Raw genomic sequence first — 23,180 nt, 5'->3', positions numbered from 1 at the left:
ATTCCAGATGCACATGAAGTTCCAACAGTTTCGCTATACTGGTGTTCATTCTGGTGTTGATCAATCAACAAGGGTAGCTGGACTGACGAGTGACTTTTAATTTATACGAAAAGTGCGGACGTGAAGGAAAACATCCCCCTAAAAACATAAAATTGATCTTACCTAGATCATGACCAAAACAACACGCGGACCTAAAAGAAACACTCACTCACTTTTTTATACTACCCATTCCTATTCTAATTTTTTTCATTAATCACTTCAATATACTATTCACATACTTAAATCAATCCAATCAAACCCCCAAATCTACTCTCCCCACACGTCAAACAGCAAAAAGAAACATGATCTTAATCTACTATCCACACAAACGTACGTGAGCACTTACAAACACACAATCCTATACACAAACACATACGCTCACACTATAAAAAAGAGTTAGTGTTTATATTCACACTACTCTATCTACACACATTGGCAAATTGATGGTTATTTCTTTTCTAGAGTATTGGGTAGCCCTGAAAAGGGCTGTTTTTTTTGTTTGCTATGGTAATCTTTTAGTTTCTAAGAATGCGACGTCCTCTGAGGATAGACTTTCTGACGATAGGTCTGCTTCTTCGGAAAGAGAAGAAGAACTCTTTGGTGTCGATACGACAATCGACAAAGCCTCTGTCAGGTTCAGGTTCCTGCTGCTGTTGTTGTTGTTGTTGTTGCTGTTGCTGCTGTCTCTGAAGTCTGTACTTTTCTGTCCATTCTTCTTTCTCCCTGTTCACTTCTTCTTTGAAGAGCTCTTCTATCAGGTCTTCAGTGACTTTTAACATTCTCACATTCTCTTCAGTGACTTTTAACATTCTCACATTTTCTATCTCTTCAGCTTTCGGTATCAGACTGTGTCTGACCCTATGCAAATTCACGTAGGCTTTGTTCAGCTTAGCTAGTTTGGAGCACATCTTCGTAGGAGGATGAGTCGACAATGAATGGTTAGACTGGAAACTTCCCCGGTTCTTAAAGTCAAAGCGCAGACGTGAAGGAAAACATCCCTCTACGGTTTTCGAGCCGCAACGTTCAATGAGTGTCATGAGAGGGATAGTAAGAAGTCAAAGAGCATGAATCAACATTCTTATAGCCAAACAAAAGACAAAGGCATTTTTTTTTCAAAACACAACATTTGTTATTCAAAAATCACTTAACACTAACCATCAACTCTAACATTTTTAACAATAATCCAACAATATAACATCAAACATTTTTTTTCCCAATCACAAACATTTTTTCAATTCACACTCTACTTTAAACAGGGCAGACAACGTTGTGAATGAAATTGTGATTTCCACTGTTGGAAGTCATTAGGCCATTGATGGACACTACGTTTCCTAGCTTGAGACAAAAGATAAGCATAATGGTCACAAAACCATCGATCTACTTTCACATCGTTTCTAGCAGAAGAACGAGGATCAAAATGAGTCACTAAATGTTCTAAGGAATAGCCCAGGCTGCGATGATGCAGAAAATACACACAGTACTGTCCACACACCAAGGAATCTGTGCCTTGTAATTTTACATTATTGAATCGGGTGCTTTGAGCATTTCTTCTCATAAAGTCAATGATATCGTCTTCCAAAGGGGGCAATCCATACGAATCGAAATATTCCACACATCCTTCTTGAGGAAAGTAAACGGCTACCCAGTGGGTTCCTGGGAGATGACTGTCGTCCGTGTTGATCACATAAGCTAGATGGTCTTGAGGTTTGCGATGAGGGAGTTCATCTTTAGCACAGACGACAGGATTCCAAGAAGTCGTATACGAACTGTGGTTCAAAAGGTAATAAAGTTCCCAGGTATCCATTTGTGTGGGTTTTTTTCTTCACAGGTAATAATAAGTCGTCAATTCGATCCTGACTTTTTGCTTGAAAATGTCTGACAAAAAACGGTTTCGTCCTTTCGTCATCCTCACTCTGATTCAGGAGAGCTTCGATACGATGGATCTCTTGAGTGGTTAATGGTGGACAAGAATGTTCACGCAAGTCTTTATACCACTGTTACCAGAAGTCTTCGTCCGAGATGAGACTCCAAGCTTCGTCCAGATACTCGTCCAATTTTTCTTCTTGACTCAACATCAGGCATTTATCGTGTTGAATTTGACTGGGATGATCGTTTTGACATCCAGAGCAATTTTTCTTGATCAATTCCGTCATTTTTTCGACCAAGTGTTCGGCAAAACAGCAAACTAGATGGGCTTCTTGTTCTGGCCATCTTGACTTGATCATGATATCTTCTTCTTCCACAGTCTCCTCACATTTCATGTCCAAAGTTTCTCCACTAGGTAAAGAGGGATAACAGTCTTCCATGGCTTCTAATAGTCTAGAATGACTTCTCTTAAACTGTTGATTTCTATCGTATTATCAAATTCTGCATACAGGATGACGTTGACTGTGTTCTCTGGGGGTAGTGGACTCGCAAACTGAATTTCCACACGAATTTGGCCGGATTTTATAGGGTGGAAATGTCCCTCATTGCTGCCTTGGTCAGGAGTGAAATCGAAAGCCCACAAAGCATAGCCTCCTACATAATCGTCGTATGTAATGCCGTGACTGGTGTTGGTTCCTAACTGTCCGGTGGCTTCGTACAGGGACAAGTACGATCTCAAATAATTGTGCTGGGTAAAGTTAGGCTCAAAGGGTCGGGTACACAAGGTCTTTCCATCGCGACTGACTTCAATCTTGGACACATTGTAATGATGAAAGTTGAAAGGATTTTAATGGTAGGCTCCATTGAAGGCTGAATTCTTGACGATACCAACAATCAAACGTTTGGGTAACTGTCCTTGGAACAGATGATCTTAGATCATGGATCGCTGTCCAGAAGGAATGGTGAAGGTTTTCACTTCCACGCGACGTATCGGATACTTGGCGGTCGTTCTGCTCAACGTCTGACTGACGTCGTTTCCCACTTTAGGTAACACTTCCACACGACGCACGTAAAGTCTGGCTTCTTGGCTGATGGTTTTGCAAGTGGAACCATCAGCAGCCATCAAATCGAAAGCGGCACTGCTGCGATTCAGTCTCAAGCGGATATCCACCCCGTTCAACAAATACTTTTCTTGTAACCACATGTCCAAATGCAAGCGATCCATCAGTTCTAAACTACGACTTAGATGAATTTTCTTTCGTCGTTCTACAAATCCCGTTGTATTTTGAGCATCACCAGCAACTGTAATGCCGTTGAACTTAGTCGCTTGGTCAGGTTTCCATACCACGCAGGCATCCAGATGAGTGTTCTTGGCTTCTTTTCCGTACGTCAAGAGATTGTCCAGGTAGGCACGGAAAAGGTAAGTATCCATGCTGCTGCTGACTAGTCTGCTATTTAAGTACAAGTCCACTTCGCTAAACAAGGAATGGATGAAATTATTGACGGGAGCTACTACATTATCATTGTCTATGTTAGTGTTGGGTGGTTCGATCACTTTCACTTTCAAGTACAGGTAACTGCTATTCAGATCGACGTAATCTTCGGGCTGTCCTTTGATTTCAAACTCGATTGGAGCGGAATCCGTCAAAGAGGAGACGGGGTGAAATTCCACCCACTGAGATTCTTGCATCGTCATCATCGTGGGGGGCATGGCAAACAGGTCCAGTTCCGTCTTGGAACAAGCGAAAGATTCTCGGTGCATCATTTTTTTTGTTGCTGTGTCTCAATAATCGAAAACGTCTAAGTCTCGAACGGTTCTTCTTTTCTTTGTCTTTCTAGCTTTAGACGTGTGAAGTCTGGTGAAAGGGTGTTTTCTTCGTCGTCTCTTTCTGCCTTGTCCTTGTTGAATGCCTGACTCGGTAGCGTGCAGGACATTTATAGGTGTGTCTCGTCGGCCCAAAAGGTCTTTGTCCGTTTGTAGCAAGACATTTTTGCCTGCCCTCATGAAGGCTTCTTTAGGGTTTTGTTTGTCGATGATGACATTTTGGAGAAATTCTTTGCCTTGCGTCAGTGCCGCATCTTTCAAGGAGTGCAATCCGCGTGTCACCATAGGTTTCAACACCGGGGCCACCGAACGAAAGGCCGATTTTAACATATCTCCTAAACCGTGTCCTCGCTGTCGAGCAACCCCTCGGTACACTGGATACATGACTTACGAGTCGTGAGAGAACCGTTTTCGAAAATGGAGTTTCACCGTGACTTTTCCTTTGGTGAATGGAATATTTTGTCCCAGATCTACTTTTATAGTAATGTTGACCGTGTCCAAATACGACTTGCTGACAGGCAAATAGTGAGGATGTACAAATTCGCGGTGGACGTGGTAAGTGTTTCCACCTTCCTCGTCAGCGTTCGTGGCAGAATCCACTTTGAAAGGAATGACACGCAGTAACGGCACGGAGGTGTGTCCCACCACGTTGTACTCAACCACATCGGAGTACACGAACATCAAATTCAGTCCTTGGTTCACTTCTATCGTGGTACGAAATAACTTGGTAAAAGACTCGTTGTCGTAAACGATTGGTAATTCGTTTTTCTTCATCATGGTCATTCTAATGTTCATGTCTCCGCCCGACATGTCAAACAATTCAGGACAAAATAAGAAAGACATGATTTTACCCCCCTCAGGAAATTTCATCAGGAAGCGACGAGCTGTTTTGTGGTATTCCAGGGTGATACTTTTTTTGGTATACTCCAAAGCTTTCAGAAACACGCCATTAAACCTGGTGGCTATGGTGCTGACCAAATGTTGACCACTAAAATAATAGCCTGGGGGAATGAACAAGTCATAGGTGGTGTACTTTTGATTTTGTGTACGGGATTTCTTGTCATATTTGAGATTGGTATCCAAGTGCTGTTGCACTTGCTCGTCATGAACTTCCACATCAAATTTATTTTGATTGGGAAGGACATTGAGGACTTGGGTCGGGTGAATGATTTCCGCTAAAGCCACTTCCGAATGGGCTTCGTGATCTTATGGGATGGTCTGAGGTAATTTAGCCGTGTAACAGCACAACGTGTTGTGGGGAAACACCTCCATGGAACTGTCACTGGGTAAGGTTAAATAAAATTGGTTTTGGTGACTCATAATTCCAGAGTTCTGTGGCTGTCCGAGGGGTTACTGGACGTCAGAGGCGTGTCTCCGTCCAAAATGGGGTTCTGGTTGTGGTTGTTATTGTTGGAGTGGTGACTGGCACTGGCACTGGACACAAGGTTCCCATTGGAAGAGAATTTCAGGGAGGGATTGGGAAGTAGGTAACCGATGCAACTGCTCAATAAAATGGTCCACAATTGTTTGTCTCCTTGTTGCAAACTCAAATTGGCAATGGCTGCCCCGATAACACAATGCACCACGAAGATTTGGCAGAAAAAGACGATTTGCGTTTTAGGCACACGTTCTCCACACCACACCCTCAAGGGTTGTTTTTGTAAATCTTGCACAGAAGAACTAGGTGAAGGAGTGGTCGACGTAGCTGCGTCTGTGTGAAAGGGCATGATGGTCACTTCTTTTTATAGTCGATGACTTGCGAAGCGTCGATCCAAGAATCAAAACTGGGCGGATATCCTTTCCAACGTACTTTGACTTCTTAGACACGTCGTTTGCCCACTTTACGGGTTCTGCGTTCGAGAATACTTTCGATGTTGTACACGTCGTCTTCTTTTTTGGTGACACGTTGTAACTTTGGCAAATAAAACGTTCCTTTGAGCACTTCTCCGTTCATGTCTTCCAATTTATAGAGGGCAGGATGACGGACATGCACTCGTCCAGTGACACAAAACAATTCGGTCGTCCAGTTAGGTAAGTAACCTTTGTCGAAAGTGCGTTTGGTTTTGCCAATGCGTACCCAATCTTCTACGGCCAACACTCCACTTTTCTTGGTGACAGCCCTCGCTGGGGACGTACCAAACAGGAGCTCAAACACCAGCACATCGTTCTCGGGAGTCACTTCTTGCGGGGCACGTCCGATGCTTTGATGGTAAGATTGGTTGTACGCTTGCACCAGGTGCGGTAAGATGTCGATGTACTTCAGATTGTGGTGATGCGTAAAATATTTCCACATGCGTTCTTTCAAAGTGCGTTGAAAACGTTCCACGATGCTGGCTTTGGTTTCGGGATTCTCGGTGGTAAAAAAATGAATGTCACGTTTCTTTAATTCTTTTTGGAAAGCTTGGTTCAGAAATTCGGTGTCTTTGTCCGTTTGCCATCGAAGAGGGTGACGACCGCTTTGTTTCAACACCCTTTGCAGGGCTCGCACTAACTCGCTGCTCGATTTGAAGTCAAGGGCACGACCCAGGCAAATTTGGAAAAGACGTCGATGACACAAAACAAATATTTGTAGCCACGATTGTAGCTGGCCAAATGAGAGACATCGGCTAAATCTGCTTGCCATTGATGATCGACGCCTTCCACTCGGGTGCGACTTCTGGCAAACTTGCGTCGAATGGGTTTGTGTAATGTGTAGGTAGCTTGTTCTTGTAACCATCGTTGCACTTGAGGTAAACGGAGACTTTCCAGTCGAGTTTTGGCAGCACGATACAATTTTTCAACTCCTGCGTAACCTGCAGGATGGGAGGGATCGTAGTAAATGCTGACTAAGACTTTTTCCATTTTTTTGTGTTTGTGTGTTAATAAGACACCTACTCTTTTTCTCTTGGGGTATTTTCTTGGATTGCAATGCTTTGCGTGTGCGACCGGCAATAGGTGTTGAAGAGGAGGATGTCTGAGCGGGGGATATCGGTTCTTGTTTCACTTCTGTCTTCACTTCTGTCTTCACTTTCTTTTCCTCTTGTAATGAAGAAGGGGTGGCCATCATCTTTTTAATCCATCCAATTCTGGAGGTAGATGGTGTTGTTAACTTGCATACTTTTTCTGGTGGAGTTTGAAACCTTTCTTCTTCTTCTCCTTTTTCTGTCTTGGTCACTGGTAGTGGTGGTACTGGTACTGGTGATGGTGCTGGACTTTTCATCAAGGTCTTAAAATCTTTCAGAGTGTTTAGAGCTGTTTCGTCTAAAGCTTTTTGGTGAAAGAGTTGCAGTCGTTGCAAGAGTTGACCGTACTTTTGCGATTTTTCTGTTTCGGACAAATCTTGGCGATCCATCAAGGACTGCAATTCGTGTTGTAACTTTGACATCTCGCCCAAATTGGGATTGGGAGGTAAATGCGGGGTGCGTTGGTCTTGCCACAGATGGTATTCCATCCATCGTTTGTAAGGCACTAAAGCTAGTTTTCGTCCTTCCATGGGGTTGTCAAGGGTCGATTCTGAGATCTTGGGACTTCCGAGGGCCTTTTTATCTTGCTCCCACCAGTCCTTCCAACATGGTTCCCAAGACTCCTTTCAGCAAGGGACCTAACAAGAGGGGTAAAATGCCTCCACGTTGGACCAACTTCTTCTTTTTTTGACGAATCGGAATTTTCTTTTGAACCATTTGGCGAAGAACGTGACGATGTTTGCTTAAGCATTGTTTCTGGTGTTTGGACAAAGGGATCGTGCCTTTCAAGACGTTCAAATAGCATTCGCACACGGTATCGATGACCTCTTTGGAGGACGATTGAATGAGTTTTTTTCGTAGGGGTGGAGAAGCTTTGGGCAGGACAGATAACATGTCCCCATGTTTGACTAAACGAGGAGGCAGTCCTTTCCTTTTCTTTCCTTGGGGTTTTCTGGAGGGTGACATCTTCAGGAGCACCAAAACACTGACTTGGTCACAGGCCTTTCTTATACTGGAACGCGTCGCCACTGATTGTCTTTACGTCGTATCAGTTTGAGGACAGGCATGACACGTCGTGCAGGGGTACGTAACGGACTAAATCGAGCCAGTTCTTGCTTGGACAAATCCAGTAAACTTTGAAACATGCCCGATCTTTCTTGGACTTTGATTTTGGGAGAAGGTACTTTGTAAGCAGCAGCCACTGCCACTAAATTGGAGGGTCCTGCCACTGGGGAAGTTCTTTTTGGGGTCATCAACGGAGATGTTCTTGGTGTGATCAACGTCTCCAAGTACTCTTCAGTTCTTGGTGTCATCAACGGAGAAGTGGATGAACGTGAGGCTGCCGGAGACGCAGTCACTGCCGTGGCAGGTCGTGGTTTGCGAGTGTAAGGTTGCGTCCTGGCCGAAGAAGAAGTGCCTCTCTTGCGAGTAGTTTTCTTCTGTGGGCTTTTCTTTTTCTGGGGACTTTATCTCTGTTTCTTTTTCTGGGGGCTTGTTTTCTTTTTCCGGGGTGGTGGTGGTGGTGGTGTCTGGTAAGAGCAGGGTTTTGCCTGAACCGCCAGGTCCAGCAATGAGCATGTTAAAGGGATGGCGAAGATACAAAGCCTCCCAACTGGCACGATCTAAGTGTTCGTCGATGACTTTGACAGTAGAGGAAGAGGGAGCAGAGACAGCAGAGGTAGCCATAGTGTGAGAAATGTCACTTGTGACACGAAAACAAACAAGACAAGAGTTTATATACTTTTTTCAGAACACGTTTATTGAATGTTTCAAACATGAATACGAAAGAAAAAATACATTAAAGCCAAAGGCTTAAGTACAAGGATAAAAGGCACATGATAACCATTAACGTGGAATAAAAACAAGTGTCTGTACAACATGTTTTGGGTAATGTTCTAACCAGTTCTATAGTAGGGGGTAAGGTCACACAAGTGTCCTCCCGAAAGGTTCTTTCAGGCCTGTCCACGACAGTCCTGTCCTGGGTGACGGGTTCTTCTGGCACCGTCACTAACACAGGTTGAAAAGTAACTTTTTTCCTTGAACAACTCTCGTGCATACTGGGCCACTTCTTGGGTCCAAGCCTCAAAATCCCATTCTTTCCAGGCACGGACATCTGTCCAATGGGAATGTAAGTCACAAGCTACACACACATCGTCATACACGTCTTGGGTAGCTAAAAGCTGACGAATCTTTTTTTCCCGTAGAGATCGAGAAGTATCCAGATGAAAACGCAAGGCTTTGAGCAAAAGGAGTTTTTCGTGACCATTTAAGGTCATTTGGGTGGTAAGTACTGATCGTAAAGAGTCCACAAAGAATCGGCTGGTAAACGAAATCCCAGAAAACAAGGCACTAAGACACACACCACTTGTCGACCCAAATTGAATGGATACAGTTCCTGTAATAATCGATGGTAATGATCCACGGTTTGAATATGGTCATTGAGTTCCTTCCACGGAATCTGTTCAATGATATGTGACATAATCCGTGGCATGGCAGCCTGATTTTATAGTCTCTTTGTTTCGGAAGCAATAAAGGTAATTTCTAACTAGACATGTTTGTTCTCCAGTAGGGAATTTAAATGTTACATACTGTAACCGAAACGTCAGAGTTCGTCTAGATGTTTCGTCTTCCGCTAAGCAGATTCCACGTAACAAATGTTGGTAATCCTTTAACTCGTCTTCCTCAATACGTTGCAGTAGGTGAATCTCGAAGTAACCAAAATTACGAACGTCTAGTTCATCATTCACAAACTGAAAGTGTTCAACAAGGTCTGACCACTGAAGGAATTTCTGACGAATCAGTCCTCTTATACCATTCAGGTACCAGTGGTTAAAGATCTGGTGACGTAACGGATGCAATTGTTCTTTACGTTTGACTTGTATTTTGACCAGCTCTCGGTAAATCCTTTCTCTCAACTCCTCAGGCAAGCCCAAAATGTTCTCTTGTAAAGTATCCATAAGTATATGCACTGTTTTTGGAATCCTTGGGTGGTGGCCAATAGCCTCGTTTACCTTTGTGCCTGATGTAATATCCACTCATAATCAGTCTTCTTATACTTTGGAATAGAGCATAATTTAAAATCGGTTGAATAACTTTGCGTTTGCGTTTCACTTGTATTTTGATCAGTTCTCGGTAAATGCGTTCTCTCAACTCCACAGGCAAAGCACGAATGTTCTCTAGCAAAGTATCCATGAATAGGTCATACTAAATCCTCTTTTGTCTGACACAAGAAATGTACTGTTTGCACAGACATGGTTTTACTTCAGTGTCGAATTTAAATCGTTTAGTTACTAATTTACACATTACAATTCGTTCAGAAGTTTTCTCTTTCACTAAGTTGACATTGTGAACAAGATGTTGGTAATTCGTTAACTCTTCCTCTGGAATTCGATGCAGTAAGTTTACAATGTAGTAGATAGATTCATCCAATGCAAACCAATCCTTTTTAAAACTAGGGGATCGTTGATCAATGTCCGTCCAATGGAACACTTTCAACTGAATCAGTCCTTGTATAGCATTCAGGTACCAGTGGTTCAAACACCGGTGACGTAACGGATGCAATTGTTCTTTACGTTTCACTTGTATTTTGACCAACTCTCGGTAAATGCGTTCTCTCAACTCGACAGGCAAAGCACGAATGTTCTCGTGTAAAGTATTCATGAACAGATTATGGTAAGATACTTCAATGTCTCGGTCCCACTAAGGGTAAGTAATGACAATTCGGTGACCATCGAGCATGTTCTACGTAGGCCGAATCTTGCGGTTCCCAGTGGTGTAGTGACACACCGCAACTGAAGCACTTGACTTTATCTCCTTCGCCCAAGTAGAAAAATCCGGCTCTGGCTAATTCTTCGGGGGTCGGTCCTCCCAGATACTTAGGCCATTTTCCTTTGAACGAATGAAGACGATTTTCAAAGTCGCAGTATTCCGACAAACGCACAGGAAACGAATATTCGTCTTTCACAGGTTCGTTTCGATGAGGGGTTGGGTGACATGAACAGGAGTTTGCTCAGGGCTGGATGACATCCGTAGGGGAGTAGACGTGAAGATGAACATTCCCCTTAAAACGAAACCCAGTAAAATGTCCAAGAGGACGAGCGGCATCACTTTCGCATCCCTCAGGTTTGACACGCACAGCATCACTTTCCATGATAGGGGTAGTGACACTAAAGTTCCCATGATGCTTTACGGCATCGCTAAGGTCACAACGTACAGCATCGTACCCATCGCAAGGCTCACAATCACATTCCACTTCAGAAGTCCCACACTTGAATTGTGCCTTTCTAAACAACTTGTTTTGTGTTTCTCTGAAAATATTCATCTTGTTCGCTCGGTCTTGGTAGTCCCAAAGAACTATCGATCTTGCCTAGGGTTCCTTTTTATATACAGACCAATACCGACGTGTCCATACGGTAAGGTGAAATGATTGGGAAGTCGAACTCTCTTCTGCTACACGATTTGATAGACTTTTTCCAAGGGCCGACTGACGATGTGGTGAGTGGGTAAACGTACAATCTTGTTCGGTTGATAGGTGGTCACTTTAAAGTTTCCATCCTCTCCCGATTGCACGGCTTCTTTCAATACACCAAAGTTGACCACTCGACTGGTACGATAATTCAGAGTCAGTCCTTTCACTTTGCACGTCGTGTGCACTTCTCCTTGTGGGTCCCGGTATTCGTAGCCGTAATTTTTGGGACCGCCACTGACGAAACATAGAATATTGTCGTCGGGATGCTCGTCTGTCCAGGCTCCTAAACGGTCTCCTTCGATGTCAGGGTGCTGTTGACTCGGGTGATGGATGTAAATGCAACTGTCCGTGTCAAAGTACAGGACGCGTTCCCCTAACAGTTCTAAAGCTTCGTACAATTTTAAGCGAGCATGAGCTGTCACGTAAGCCGCAATGATGACATTTCCAAAAGGGTCGTCTTGTACAAAGTCCAGATCTTCTTCGTAATTGACCAAGATCAAATCCTCTCGAACGATGTCCACGTGTTTCACGTATTTGGTTTTGTCGTGAATCATCTGGAAGTAGCGGGAAGGTTCTGTCAAATATTCCGTCTTGGGTAAACACGGTCGTTGTGCCATTTTACCCCACAAGCAATTTAACATCACTTTGGCAAACGATCGCCTGCCTTCGTTTTTCTCGATGTGGTCTAAAGAGATGCCTTCTTGTTCATAGTATTTCTCTTTGAATTGTATTTGGTCTTCGGGAGTGTGACACCAGGAAGGATAGCCGCTGGCTTCTTGCTTCAGTTTCAAAATGGCATCCACGTAGTCGGCGAAAATGCCTTTCTGAGTGGGGTCACCCTTGTGGTATTGTTGTGTCTTATGAAAGTGACAAATTTCGTACACTTCTAACAGTTGGTATCCCATGTCCAGAGCTTTGAACAATTCCACGCTGACCAAGGTTCCCATCAAGGCCCGTTCTTCCTGGGTGTGCTGACAAGGTTGGTCTTGGTTGCACGTTTCGGCACAAGTACGGCACAATGGAAACATCAGTTTGCCTTGACAATGGTGAGCTAACACGGGATGGTATAGGTTCGTGGGAGGCAAAACTTTGCACTTAATCAAGCCTTCGTATTGTCGAATGTTTCTCAGGTCGATGTGTTCCGTGAACAATTGCGGGTGCCCTACAGGAAAGCGACAATATTTGCACACGTAGGGATACAGCGAACACACGTCCAAGTATTTGATTTCTTCTCCTTTCTCTTCGTCGGCTTGGTACAGCAAACAGGTGGCATTGGTCCTTCCTCCGTACAAACTATCCCTCGGGTTCAGCGGGTCCATGAACTGGTAACTTTCCACGAGGCGTTTAAACTCGGGATCGGTTTTCATACGGTGATCGTACTCGTGTTCCCACATTTCCACCGCTTGATATCCTTCCTGTTCTAACTTTAGGCGTCGCTGACAAGAGTCCTGGTACAAGTCTTCCATGGTTCGTTGTAAAAACTGATTTTTAGTGCCACGGTCAGGGTAACAGACGGGACATCCGTGAAATAAGCAACCGTTAAACTCGTACACGATCTTGGGGTTTTCCCAGCCATCTACCGAATACGTTCCGATGGTCTTTTCACCCCCTCCGTTGCGAGCATGCTGAATCCACTTGTCTTCCTTGTCGCACAAGTAATGTAACCAACGTAGGGCTTTGACAGAGTATTGACGTTTGACATAGTGGGTCGTTTGAGGACTGATGACAGCTACGGTGTTTTCAGGCATGAATCGTTGCCGGTACACTAAGGAACACGCTTTGGCAATGGTACAAGCTTCTTTCAAAGGATCGACCCCGCCGTGTTCCATGAACAGTTCTCGAAATTTTCCACAGCAACGCCGTAAAATGTCCACGTCGGAACGACAATACTTTGACATTTCTTCTTGAAAGTCGAAAGGGTCCGAGGCGTGAGCCTGGTACCAAGCGTAGAAAGCTTCTCGTTGTTCGGTACGCATGTTGTCGGGGTCGTAATAGTGAGCCTCAGGTAAATCGGGTAGAACGGCGTGTTGATTGGCTTCCGTATTGAAAAAGTGTGGAAAGTACCCTTTAGCCATTTCTGTCATTCCAAACGTTTTAGGCATTCGGCTCAAAGGCATGGCCAAATAGCTCATCGAATCTTTAAACTGTACTTGTCCCACTTGCATGAAAATGATTTTGGCTCCGTTCAAAGTCACTTTAGGACGTTCGGTGCCTTGTTCCGTATAGTATCTCAAACGAAACTGTCCATTTTATCCGGAGAAATTGTGAGCCATCACCGTGGCATGACGATGACAATCTCCGTAACGTTCGATGTCCTCTTGGCTCCACGTCTTGTCGATGGGGTCTAAAACCCATTGGGCAAAATCGGCTAACGTGTTCGGTCCTCGAAAATTTTTTTCACCCCTCCGGGAATCGTGCTGCAGTGAGGGCAATGACTGAAAATAGGTTCTTGAATGCACTTCTCGCACGCTCGATGAGCCACGCAGAAATTAGGAATGTGAATGCCGGTCTCTTGCATGCATTTGAAATCGAAAAAGATGAAATTGCATTTATTCTTGCGACCTTCCTCTTTCTCTGGTGGAGGTTGGTATTTTTGCACGTAGCATTGGTGTTCCAAGTCCACGATGTGGTGACAAATGTGACATTTTTTCTTTCCTGAACGTACGTGTGCCTTGGCAGTATTGGTACATATGCCTTGTCCACAGGTAGGGCACAATCTCAGCAGTTGACAAGCACATTTCTTCTGTGAACCTTGCGTCTTCAGATGTTGTTGGTAACAGGCAGGGCTGACAAAAGTGCGCAGACAAGTTGAACAAGGCACTGGTCCTTCGCTCAGACAGGGTGTAGAGGCCAAACATCCTGAGCATTTCAATCCTCAATCCTTGTGTTGCTCTCGATTATTATAACCATGGTCACATTTCTCACAGTAATAACCGTATCCTAGGAATCCGGTGATATTGGTAATGGTATCGAAATGGTCATCGTGATAATAGACATGAATGTATTTTCCGTCCTTAAAGTCTTTCCCTCGAAACAACAGAGGCCCGCGGATTACTTGAGGGTACACTTTCAAGGTGTATCGTGGAGCTAGGGCATCTTGCAATTTTTGCATCTCAGGAATGCCGCAGGGTGTGTCTTTGGACAGTCCGGCTTGTTGTAACAGGAGTTCTGCTTCATTTCGTTGTTTGGCTCGGTCGGATTGTTGAATAGTTTTCCAGGTTCTTTTCCATTCTACCGTTTCGTTCTTGTTGGCATAGGTTCGTCCCACCACGATGGCACGGGCTAAACACATCTGGTCTTGAGAATTGTGAATTTGGACGAGGCTACGCTTAATGCTGCGAAGCTCGTTCACCAATAGCATCTTTTTGCGTCCAGTCCCTTGAGGAGGAGGGACGTGGGTCATGTCCAGTGTGGCTTTTCCATCGGTAATGTCAAACTGGTCATTAGATTGTTGTACGTGTTGAATCTTGTCCTTGTCTTTGGAAGCGGTCAATTCTGCAGGGGTGCTAAACTCGATCCAAACAGGGGATTTCAAACCGTCGTGTTGTATGGAAAGTCTCAAGCGATCGTCTTCTTTGGGTTGACATTGTCGCTTGAGTGCGGTGAGCAAAGAATCCCACATCTTGGTGATAAACTCTTCTGCTTTCTCCAAGGGTACGTCGGCCTTGAAATCTTTAAACTTCCCCGTGTAGGTGTAAGCCGTGGTTCTAAATTTTCTAGAGGAGCGCTTTTCCGTCTCTCGAATGGAATAGTATTTTTCAGGGTTGACTAAGAGTGGCGAACATGGTTTAGAGGGTTCGGATTTTGGTTCACTCATGTCCTCTTCAAAATCTCTGGCATGAATTTGTGCCAAGACTTCAGCCCTGGTACGAGGCGATAGATCACGTTTCTGCCTCTTACTTTCTTCTTCTTCTTCTTTCTTCTCGAATGAATAGGATCGTTTCATCTTGAGTAAAAAACGTCAAATGACTCAAGTTTAAACACCATGGACTAATTTATAGTCATGGCAGACCAGCGTATATAAAAGGGTGTGTGTCTTGTCCTTTCACTATTCATTTCACTCTCTAACCGAGCACAACGATGGAAGAGACTAGCCAAATCGAAAGTTTCATTAGAGCTTTGTGAGGGGTCATTAGAAAATTCTCTTCAGACCAGCCCACGGACTACTCTCCTTCTTTTCGAGATAAAAGTCAAGATACTTGCTATATCTGTCAGAAGAAAGGGCATTGGTCTTCAGAGTGTACAGACCCTCAAAAAAGAAAAAAAGGGGCTAGAAAAGACAAAAGTAAAGATACCTGTTATTATTGTCAAGAAAAAGGACATTGGTCTCCAGATTGCCCAAAAAAGAAACAAGAGGAGTCAGAAGAAAAGAGGGATTCTTCAGAAGAAGAGAGGGATTCTTCAGAGGAAGAGAGGGATTCTTCAGAGGAAGAAGAGGAAGAAAGAAGACAATTCTATTTACAAGAGGCAAAGAAAAAGAAACAGGAGAAGAAAAGAAGAAGGGAAGAAAGTGAGGAGGAAAAAGAGGAAAAGACGGTGAAGAAATTGAAAAAACAGAGAGAGTAAACAAGGACACAGAAGAAGTTAATGAACTTTTTAAAGTGTTCTGTTGTGAATTGTGAATTGGATTGTAACAATGGATAAAAGAATAAATTAATTATATAAGGTAAGTGTCTTTGAGTTTTGATTTTAAAATAAGAAGCTACACTCACGCACTCATACACAGACACGTACTATAGGGGTAAAATGTTTTTTTTTTGAGTTATTGGCAAATGAAATTGTATCTCTTTTCGAGAAATGGGGGTGGCCACGAAAAGGGCTTTTTTGGTGTAGGGGTGAGTTTAAGCAATCAACTTTAACTGTCTTAAGCCTTTGCCACGGCCAAGGCCTACTTCTGGACTGCTTACTGTTGATGATGATTGGGTTGAAATCACTAAGGGTGGTACGGTAGGCTTAGTCACAGGGTTGACGTGTTTAGCTCGGGAAGGTGGTATTCTCTTCGGTCGTAATAAAGAAGTCTGATACATTTGTTTCAGACTTCTTAACTCCGCTAAAATGTCCAACAGTACCGTAGCCGTTTGATTTTCACCCTCTTGTTTCTTTGCTGCTACTTCTTCTTCTTGTTGTTTTTTTTTTCTTACCTCTTCTTCTTGCTGATGTTGCTGTAGGAGAAAAGCTTGTTCCGCTTCCTTTTGTCGTTGTATAAATTTCTCCAATTCTTCTTTCTGTCTCTGTCTAAAATTCTCCACTTGCGGTAATGAAGAAGGTAACGGAGGTTCCGGAACAAATTCTTGCGAAGTAAGAAAATCCACAAAATCCCAATTTACCTCTTCTGAAAGTAAGTCTTGGTTCCCTTGGGCGGTCTCCCCTGCTGGTGCACCCCAATGGATCGTTTTCTGAGTTTCCGTCATGTTGAATCACTGTTGCATAGTTTGACTGCACACAGGCGCTAGCGAATCTATATAGACCACGTGACGTCACAGACTGCTCTCATCGGATTGGATGCGGACTGACTGAATTTTGTAACGCGTGTTCGGATTGGTGAATGAACTCAATCCGTTTCAATCCTTCCTCTACCTATAAATGAGCGCAGTTCACTGCATTGATTCACCTGTTCTCGTCCCCTCACGATGTGGACCACAGTCGAATCATCCACCCTTGTGTCTTCAATGATGTTTAGGACGGACATGCTCATGTATGTCCGGTCCAAGTGGACTGTTGTTGGTAGGGCAGATACTAGTCTATGGATGAGAAGAGTTTACATAGAAAGACAAGGATGTCTCAAGAGGGTACTGCGTATGGACCTGCAGTTAGAAGGAGTTTAAGAAGAAGAAGAAGATGTGACAGATGCCATCTATGTTAATATTGATATTAACATAAACCCAAAGGCCCTTTTCAGGGCCACCCACATTTCTCGAAAAGAGAATGACTTTCGATTGCCTACCCTTTTGTTAACAAATTTTTTTTTTTTAAAATTTAAAAAAAAAAAATCCCATGTTCAATTTCCCATGACGCTATACAGTCCCGCCCTGTTTAAATTCCATTGACGCTATACAGTCCCCTATTCCCATGTTCAATTCCCTTGACGCTCAACAGTCCCACGATTTTTCTCCATGTTAATTTCCCTTGACGCTATATGTTCCCACGATTTTTCTCCATGTTAAATTTCCATTGACGCTATATGTTCCCGGGGGGGGGGGGTCTGTAATGCTAATTCTCATTGACGCAATAGTATCCCTATTCACTACTGACATGGAATGTTGATTGACAAGGGAACGAAATATTGTTGCGTCGATTTAACCTGAAGCAGTAAATCAAGCTAGAGAAGGATGAGCAGCAGTGTTAGGAAGCAGATCCAAAGAGGAGGACTACTGACACGAAATGACATAACGGACATAAGCACAACAAGCAGTTCCAAAGGGGAGGACTACCGACACGAAATGGCATAACGGACATAAGTACAACAAGCAGTTCCAAAGGGGAGGACTACTGACACGAAATGCCATAACGGACATAAATACAACAAGTAGATCCAAAGGGGAGGACTACTGACACGAAATGGCATAACGGACATAAGTACAACAAGCAGTTCCAAAGGGGAGGACCACTGACACGAAATGGCATAACGGACATAAATACAACAAGCAGTTCCAAAAGGGAGGACTACTGATACGAAATGACATAACGGACATAAGCACAACAAGCAGTTCCAAAGGGGAGGACTACTGACACGAAATGGCATAATGGACATAATTACAACAAGCAGTTCCAAAGGGGAGGACTACTGATACGAAATGACATAACGGACATAAATACAACAAGCAGATCCAAGATAGAGGACTACTGATACGAAATGACATAACGGACATAAATACAACCAGCAGATCCAAAGAGGAGGACTACTGATACGAAATGACATAACGGACATAAATGCAACAAGAAAACAATATTGGACAAAAATGCAGCATAAGGAAATGAATCGAATATGGGGAGCATTGAAACACGGAAAGATGGGTACAATAATCAATGAGTTTGAGCAACTGGACACATTTACATGTGTTGGACGATACATACTATACATGGGTAAATGCCACAGAGAACGGCTAAACATGGAAATTAAGTTTAGAGTGAGATTCAGTTAGAGGGACTTACATCTTAATAGAAGGACCTCAGCACAATTCTCTCAACAATGTAATGTTCCAGAAACATGAATCTGAATTGCTTTTCAAGATGAATTTAGCAATAAGACGCAGTTACATAGTGTCAGTGTCTTCGTATCCATAACAGTTATTACATTGTACAGACAAAATTATGTCGAGTATAAAGATACAGTTTATAAAAGTCTTTTCCATAAACAAAGGTGAGGCCACATAGGTACAGCTATTATTAAAAATTAATATGTCTGATTTCCTCAGCATATATTGCTTTGCTCGGTTTCCTCAACCAAACGGGGTCAAAATTTTATATTTGTTACGAATACTATTTTTCCGGAGCTCATGTATCAGTCATAAATGCTGAATATGTTAAACTATTGCCATTTAATGCTGGACGGGAAGTGATCTTTTGATCATGCACTGGATGAATTTCATCTACGTACCATTAGAAAAGTGTCATCATGTCTCAAAATGAAAGCCCGTTTGATTCGATGCAAATTATATTTAAGTATAATCTCATAACTGTGTACATTAAATGAGCATATTTTCCAGTTATACCATATTGCCAATGAGAGGATTTCTGTCCAATGATGAAGGCATCGTAACTGGCATACTCAACATTTGTTGTCATCCGGGCAATTGCACGGCTTAAATGTCAAACTGGACTTCCGGGAACTTTGGATAATGGACTTAATTCTTCACCGGTTCCTTTGTGCATTTCTCCTAAGTCACTTTGTAACAATTTTTGCTTTCTGCATAAGCATATAACTGTTGAAGAAAGAACTAATATCAAAAATCCCAAGACACAAACTAGACCAATAATAAATGCCGGCATTTGCCCAACATCACATGGAGAAACTTGTCTGGTGTCATTTCCTCCATTAAGATGACTTGTATTGGTTCCTGTGTAAATCTCTGCATCACAACTTGGTATGCCTGCAAGTAAAATTAACTTATACTAAGTCAGTGTTCCTCCAGATGTATGTTTTTCAATATATAAATATTTCAAACATTTTTAAAAACTGGAGCAATAGTTCTGTGATTTGAACGATTAAGTTCGAGTTACACACATGACAGTATAGTGCATATAGAACACATGGTTAGTGTCTTCGACTGCAATTTATTCGGCTGAGGGTTATAAAACGTTAAAACAGCACGGTTTAACGTTTTGACCTTGAGACCTTCAATGAAACCGTCTACTCGAAGATATTATTGTGCATTTTCCTTGTCCTATCACACAAAGATTAGGACAAATAACGAAACAACGTGTTTCCATTTCAGCGAGGTTAGTTTTATGTATGACTTGGATCGATTATATCGCAGCACAAGAATCGCAACATTATACAACTATACCCTTATCTTATTCCATTACCACTGAATCGTACACGCTTGATTGGGCGTTCGATACAGATGCCTTAGTGTATTCTCTGACGTCCGCGCGTCGATATATTTTGAGGCATTGAATCTAACGTTTATGAATCCCAATTAATTTTGAATATCATCATCAGTGAATAAATATAAAAACGCATTCTTGTTTACTTCCGAGTCGGAGGAAGGAGCCCGTTTTATACGGCTTATGAATATTTGCGGACTGTCGGCCTGGACTTATCGCTACGCAGTATCAAACTCGTTCTTTCCGCTGACTCGGAACAAAACACATACAAAGTTTTTTGTACGCATTATTTTCCAGATCTATACATTACATGGATATACTTTGCACCAACTTATCTGAAACTTGTCAGTTAACTGTTAAAACAAAACACAATAAATATCCTTAAAATGTTAGAACATGTCGTTGATTGACAAAAACATATCCCAAAAGATCATTCTCAAAAGGAAAAGGACAGGATGCTCTAGCAAAGGAATGGATAATGCAAGACTGTTGGATTGGCAATTATTACATTAGCTAATTTGGTTCTGCATATGGACTGGTTGTCATATAAATGTTCGTATTGTATACATTGTTTGGGAGAGAAACGAAAACAAGAGGCAGATTGTTTGAATTATTGTCCTAATTCGCTTCTCCAACGCCATGATACGTCCTTCTACTCATCTGAGCAGGTTCTTTTGCATACCATTAGCGGTCATTCGGTTAAAGCCAAAAAAGAAAAAAAATATATGCTTAATGTTCACTCAACGTTTTTAGAAAAGGTAAGGGAAATTTTACTTTCAAGTTAAACTAGCCACAAACCATTACATATCATAATTAAAGTCTGCATCATTTTTAGTGTAATTGTCGTAATGCCTTTGAAAACGAAACTTTTAATACGAATTGCCTCGACATTTCAAACTTTATAATGCATAAAATACAACATTGTTTGCAATGTTTGGCGGTTTCTAGATCTAATAATTGCATTAATAAGATTATCAACACAAAATAACCAAATAATATGACTGTGAAGTTCAAAGACATGTAGGAGTTGACAATGTTTGGCTTCATACTTATTCTCGTACACACCCACGCACGTGACGTTAGATTAAGTATCAATGGAAACATGTTTATTCGTCCCTTTTCCTCGAAGACGAATGTCATAGTTTATATAGGTAAATAGGTTACAATTCGTAATCGTTTCTCACTAGGAAAAAGAGTGAATTCGTTTTCAGTTTTCTTCCCATTCATTTTGTTTTTCAAAGAATCCGGAAGATGTTTTCATTAAAGATTCCCTTACGTGCATTCTGCTGATGTATAATTTTAGTTCTCTGAAAAATCGTTTAATTTCGATGTTAATAAAACACTATATAATTTTCTCTAGTTCACTCTGATTGCACAATAATTTCAACATAGAGTCCACATTGTTTAAATGTCTGGAATGAAGGTACAAGCGTGTATAATTTGAAGAAAATGAGTCAGAGGTTGGACCCAACGTTATGTAGGCAACAACCAAATAATATTTTTCATTTTTGGGTATATCGTGTCGAGTGAATATACGCTTTAGTTACAATATAAATCACATCTAATTGTGTACATTTCAAACTGCTTTCATGCGTGATATTATAAAAATGCTATATTTATAAAAGAAAATAAATGAAAATGATTATGAGCGAAGGATTTGCTATCTACTTTATGGCCATGCATTACGGTGCTTCGATTTCGAAAAGAAAAAACACACTGAGGTCCCTAGGTGACCTAGTGGTCTAAGGGGTCCGACTGCACAACCACTGTTATGTTTCATATGTTCGAGTGTCGGGATAGGACAATATGCGTACACGAGAAAGCTTGCCAATAGCTTCCCGTGGGTCGTTGGTTCCCCATGGAGTTCTATTGTGTTCTTCCTGAATCATGAATAGAGACCGCAATGCATTGCCTATCACATGATGACAAATTGCGCTAAAACAAAACAAAAAAAAAAGAGAACAAGCACTTTGATTTCAATGTTATCTCGCTCAAAGTGTAATATGGTGTAAAAATACAAGTTCTAAATATTGCAACATTGAAAATTATACGCAATCTCTGCATGAATATTATATATATATATATATATATATATATATATATATATATATATATATATATATATATATATATATATACTGTCTCGAGCACATGTTGAGGCAGTTAATATTTTCGTTTCAGATATTACGTTAATATACTAGTCACTGCTGATGGAAAACAAATTCATCTTTTCTGACGCTGTATTAAATGATTCATAAGATTCTCCACGTGCCTCTTTGACTGAGACTATGATATTTCCACAATCATCATTTGTTTGAAAAAAGTCAATTTTAAATAATTTTCGTAGATCACACTAATCACTAGTCTGACGTGCATCATCAGTTGCAACGCCTCGCCAGATGCAACGCCTCATCAGCTGCAACGCCCCATCAGTTGCAACGAATCATCAGTTGCAACGCCTCCTCGGATGTAAATTGTCGGATTATTATTAGATTTTGCAGAGAGAGGGAGTGACAGAGAGACAGAGACATAGACAGAGACAGAGGCACAGAGAGAGACAGACAGACAGAGACAGAGACACACAGAGAGACAGAGAAAGAGGTATCATACTTACTAGGCACATAAATAGAACTTGCATTTTCTTGGTATAATGATGAATTAGTGTTATAATATATCACATCTAATTTATAATACCCAGCGTCCTTTGTGGTCAGTCCATTTAGAATTAATCCATTCTCGTTATATTGCTCAAGTCTACCTACAAAACCATTCATGCTCGTGAAGTTTGATGTCCTGTCCCATTGAACGATTGTAACATTGTCATCTTTAGTCCACGTTTTCGAAATAACTGCTTCTCCTTCGTTTTGGGTGCAAGTCCAGTTAAAATAAAGTGTACATCGTTTTGTGGGGGATTCCCACAACGGTGGGTCGCCAGTACGACAGTTAAATCCTAAAAAATAGCAAAATAAGTAGGTTGGTGTGACCTTAAAGTTAATCCATAATAAATGTGCAGTACATTATAGGACCTAGTAAACTAAATACGACAGAAAATGAGACAATCAGGTAAAGCCTAAAAAAAGCAAAACCAGTAACATTCTTGTGACCTATAAGTTAATTAATAATTAGATATAGTGAAGTATATAGATGAACAAACTAACTGCGTCAAAATAGGAAAGACTCAGGACAAGAGTAAGGTTGTACAATATTTGAAAAATAATCTTGATATTAAAATTAGTACGTGTCTACCGATATTCAGACAAAATTGTACAAACAGCAGAACCGTTTCTCTTCTATCAAAGGCAGGACATGTGATTTTGATTCTAACAAACTACATTCTTCCTAAAGAACCATGTTACAATTTCGTATTCCGTATAGTAAATGTGATACAATGTCCACTGTATCGTTTTATTTTCAATTTTATGTAGGAAATAATAAATACCGATCTTAGCGTCTGCACTTGTACTTTTAATTTTCTCTCTGAAATGTTTGGAGG

At 41.8% G+C, this 23,180-nt stretch overlaps 1 protein-coding gene and 1 long non-coding RNA gene across 9 annotated transcripts in view; one reads left to right on the top strand and one right to left on the bottom strand.

Moving 5' to 3' along the window:
* LOC149792888 (uncharacterized) overlaps nucleotides 1-23,180 on the top strand; it is a 277,792-nt gene that overhangs the window by 163,314 nt on the left and 91,298 nt on the right. The window lies entirely within an intron of this gene.
* The window catches only part of LOC149792889 (uncharacterized), a 47,878-nt gene continuing 36,408 nt past the window's right edge, over nucleotides 11,711-23,180 (bottom strand). For 5 of the 7 annotated variants that reach the window (XM_089966697.1, XM_089966696.1, XM_089966694.1 and 2 more), the window contains exons 3-4: nucleotides 22,302-22,637; nucleotides 18,460-19,230 (exon numbers count right to left, since the gene is read on the bottom strand). In XM_089966697.1, the coding sequence (XP_089822823.1) occupies nucleotides 18,950-19,230; nucleotides 22,302-22,637 (617 nt within the window). In that variant the 3' untranslated portion in view covers nucleotides 18,460-18,949. Of the gene's footprint in view, nucleotides 19,231-21,354; nucleotides 21,623-22,301; nucleotides 22,638-23,180 lie in introns of those variants that run through there. The other 2 variants (XM_089966693.1, XM_089966699.1) reach the window with 2 other exon arrangements.

This window comes from Sinohyriopsis cumingii, chromosome 8 (genome assembly GCF_028554795.1).
Source record: "Sinohyriopsis cumingii isolate HCF-2022 chromosome 8, ASM2855479v2, whole genome shotgun sequence".
In the NCBI taxonomy this organism is placed as follows: Eukaryota; Metazoa; Mollusca; class Bivalvia; order Unionida; family Unionidae; genus Sinohyriopsis; species Sinohyriopsis cumingii.
Note: the sequence above shows the minus strand (reverse complement) of the source record. Positions and strands in the feature narration are given on the sequence as shown.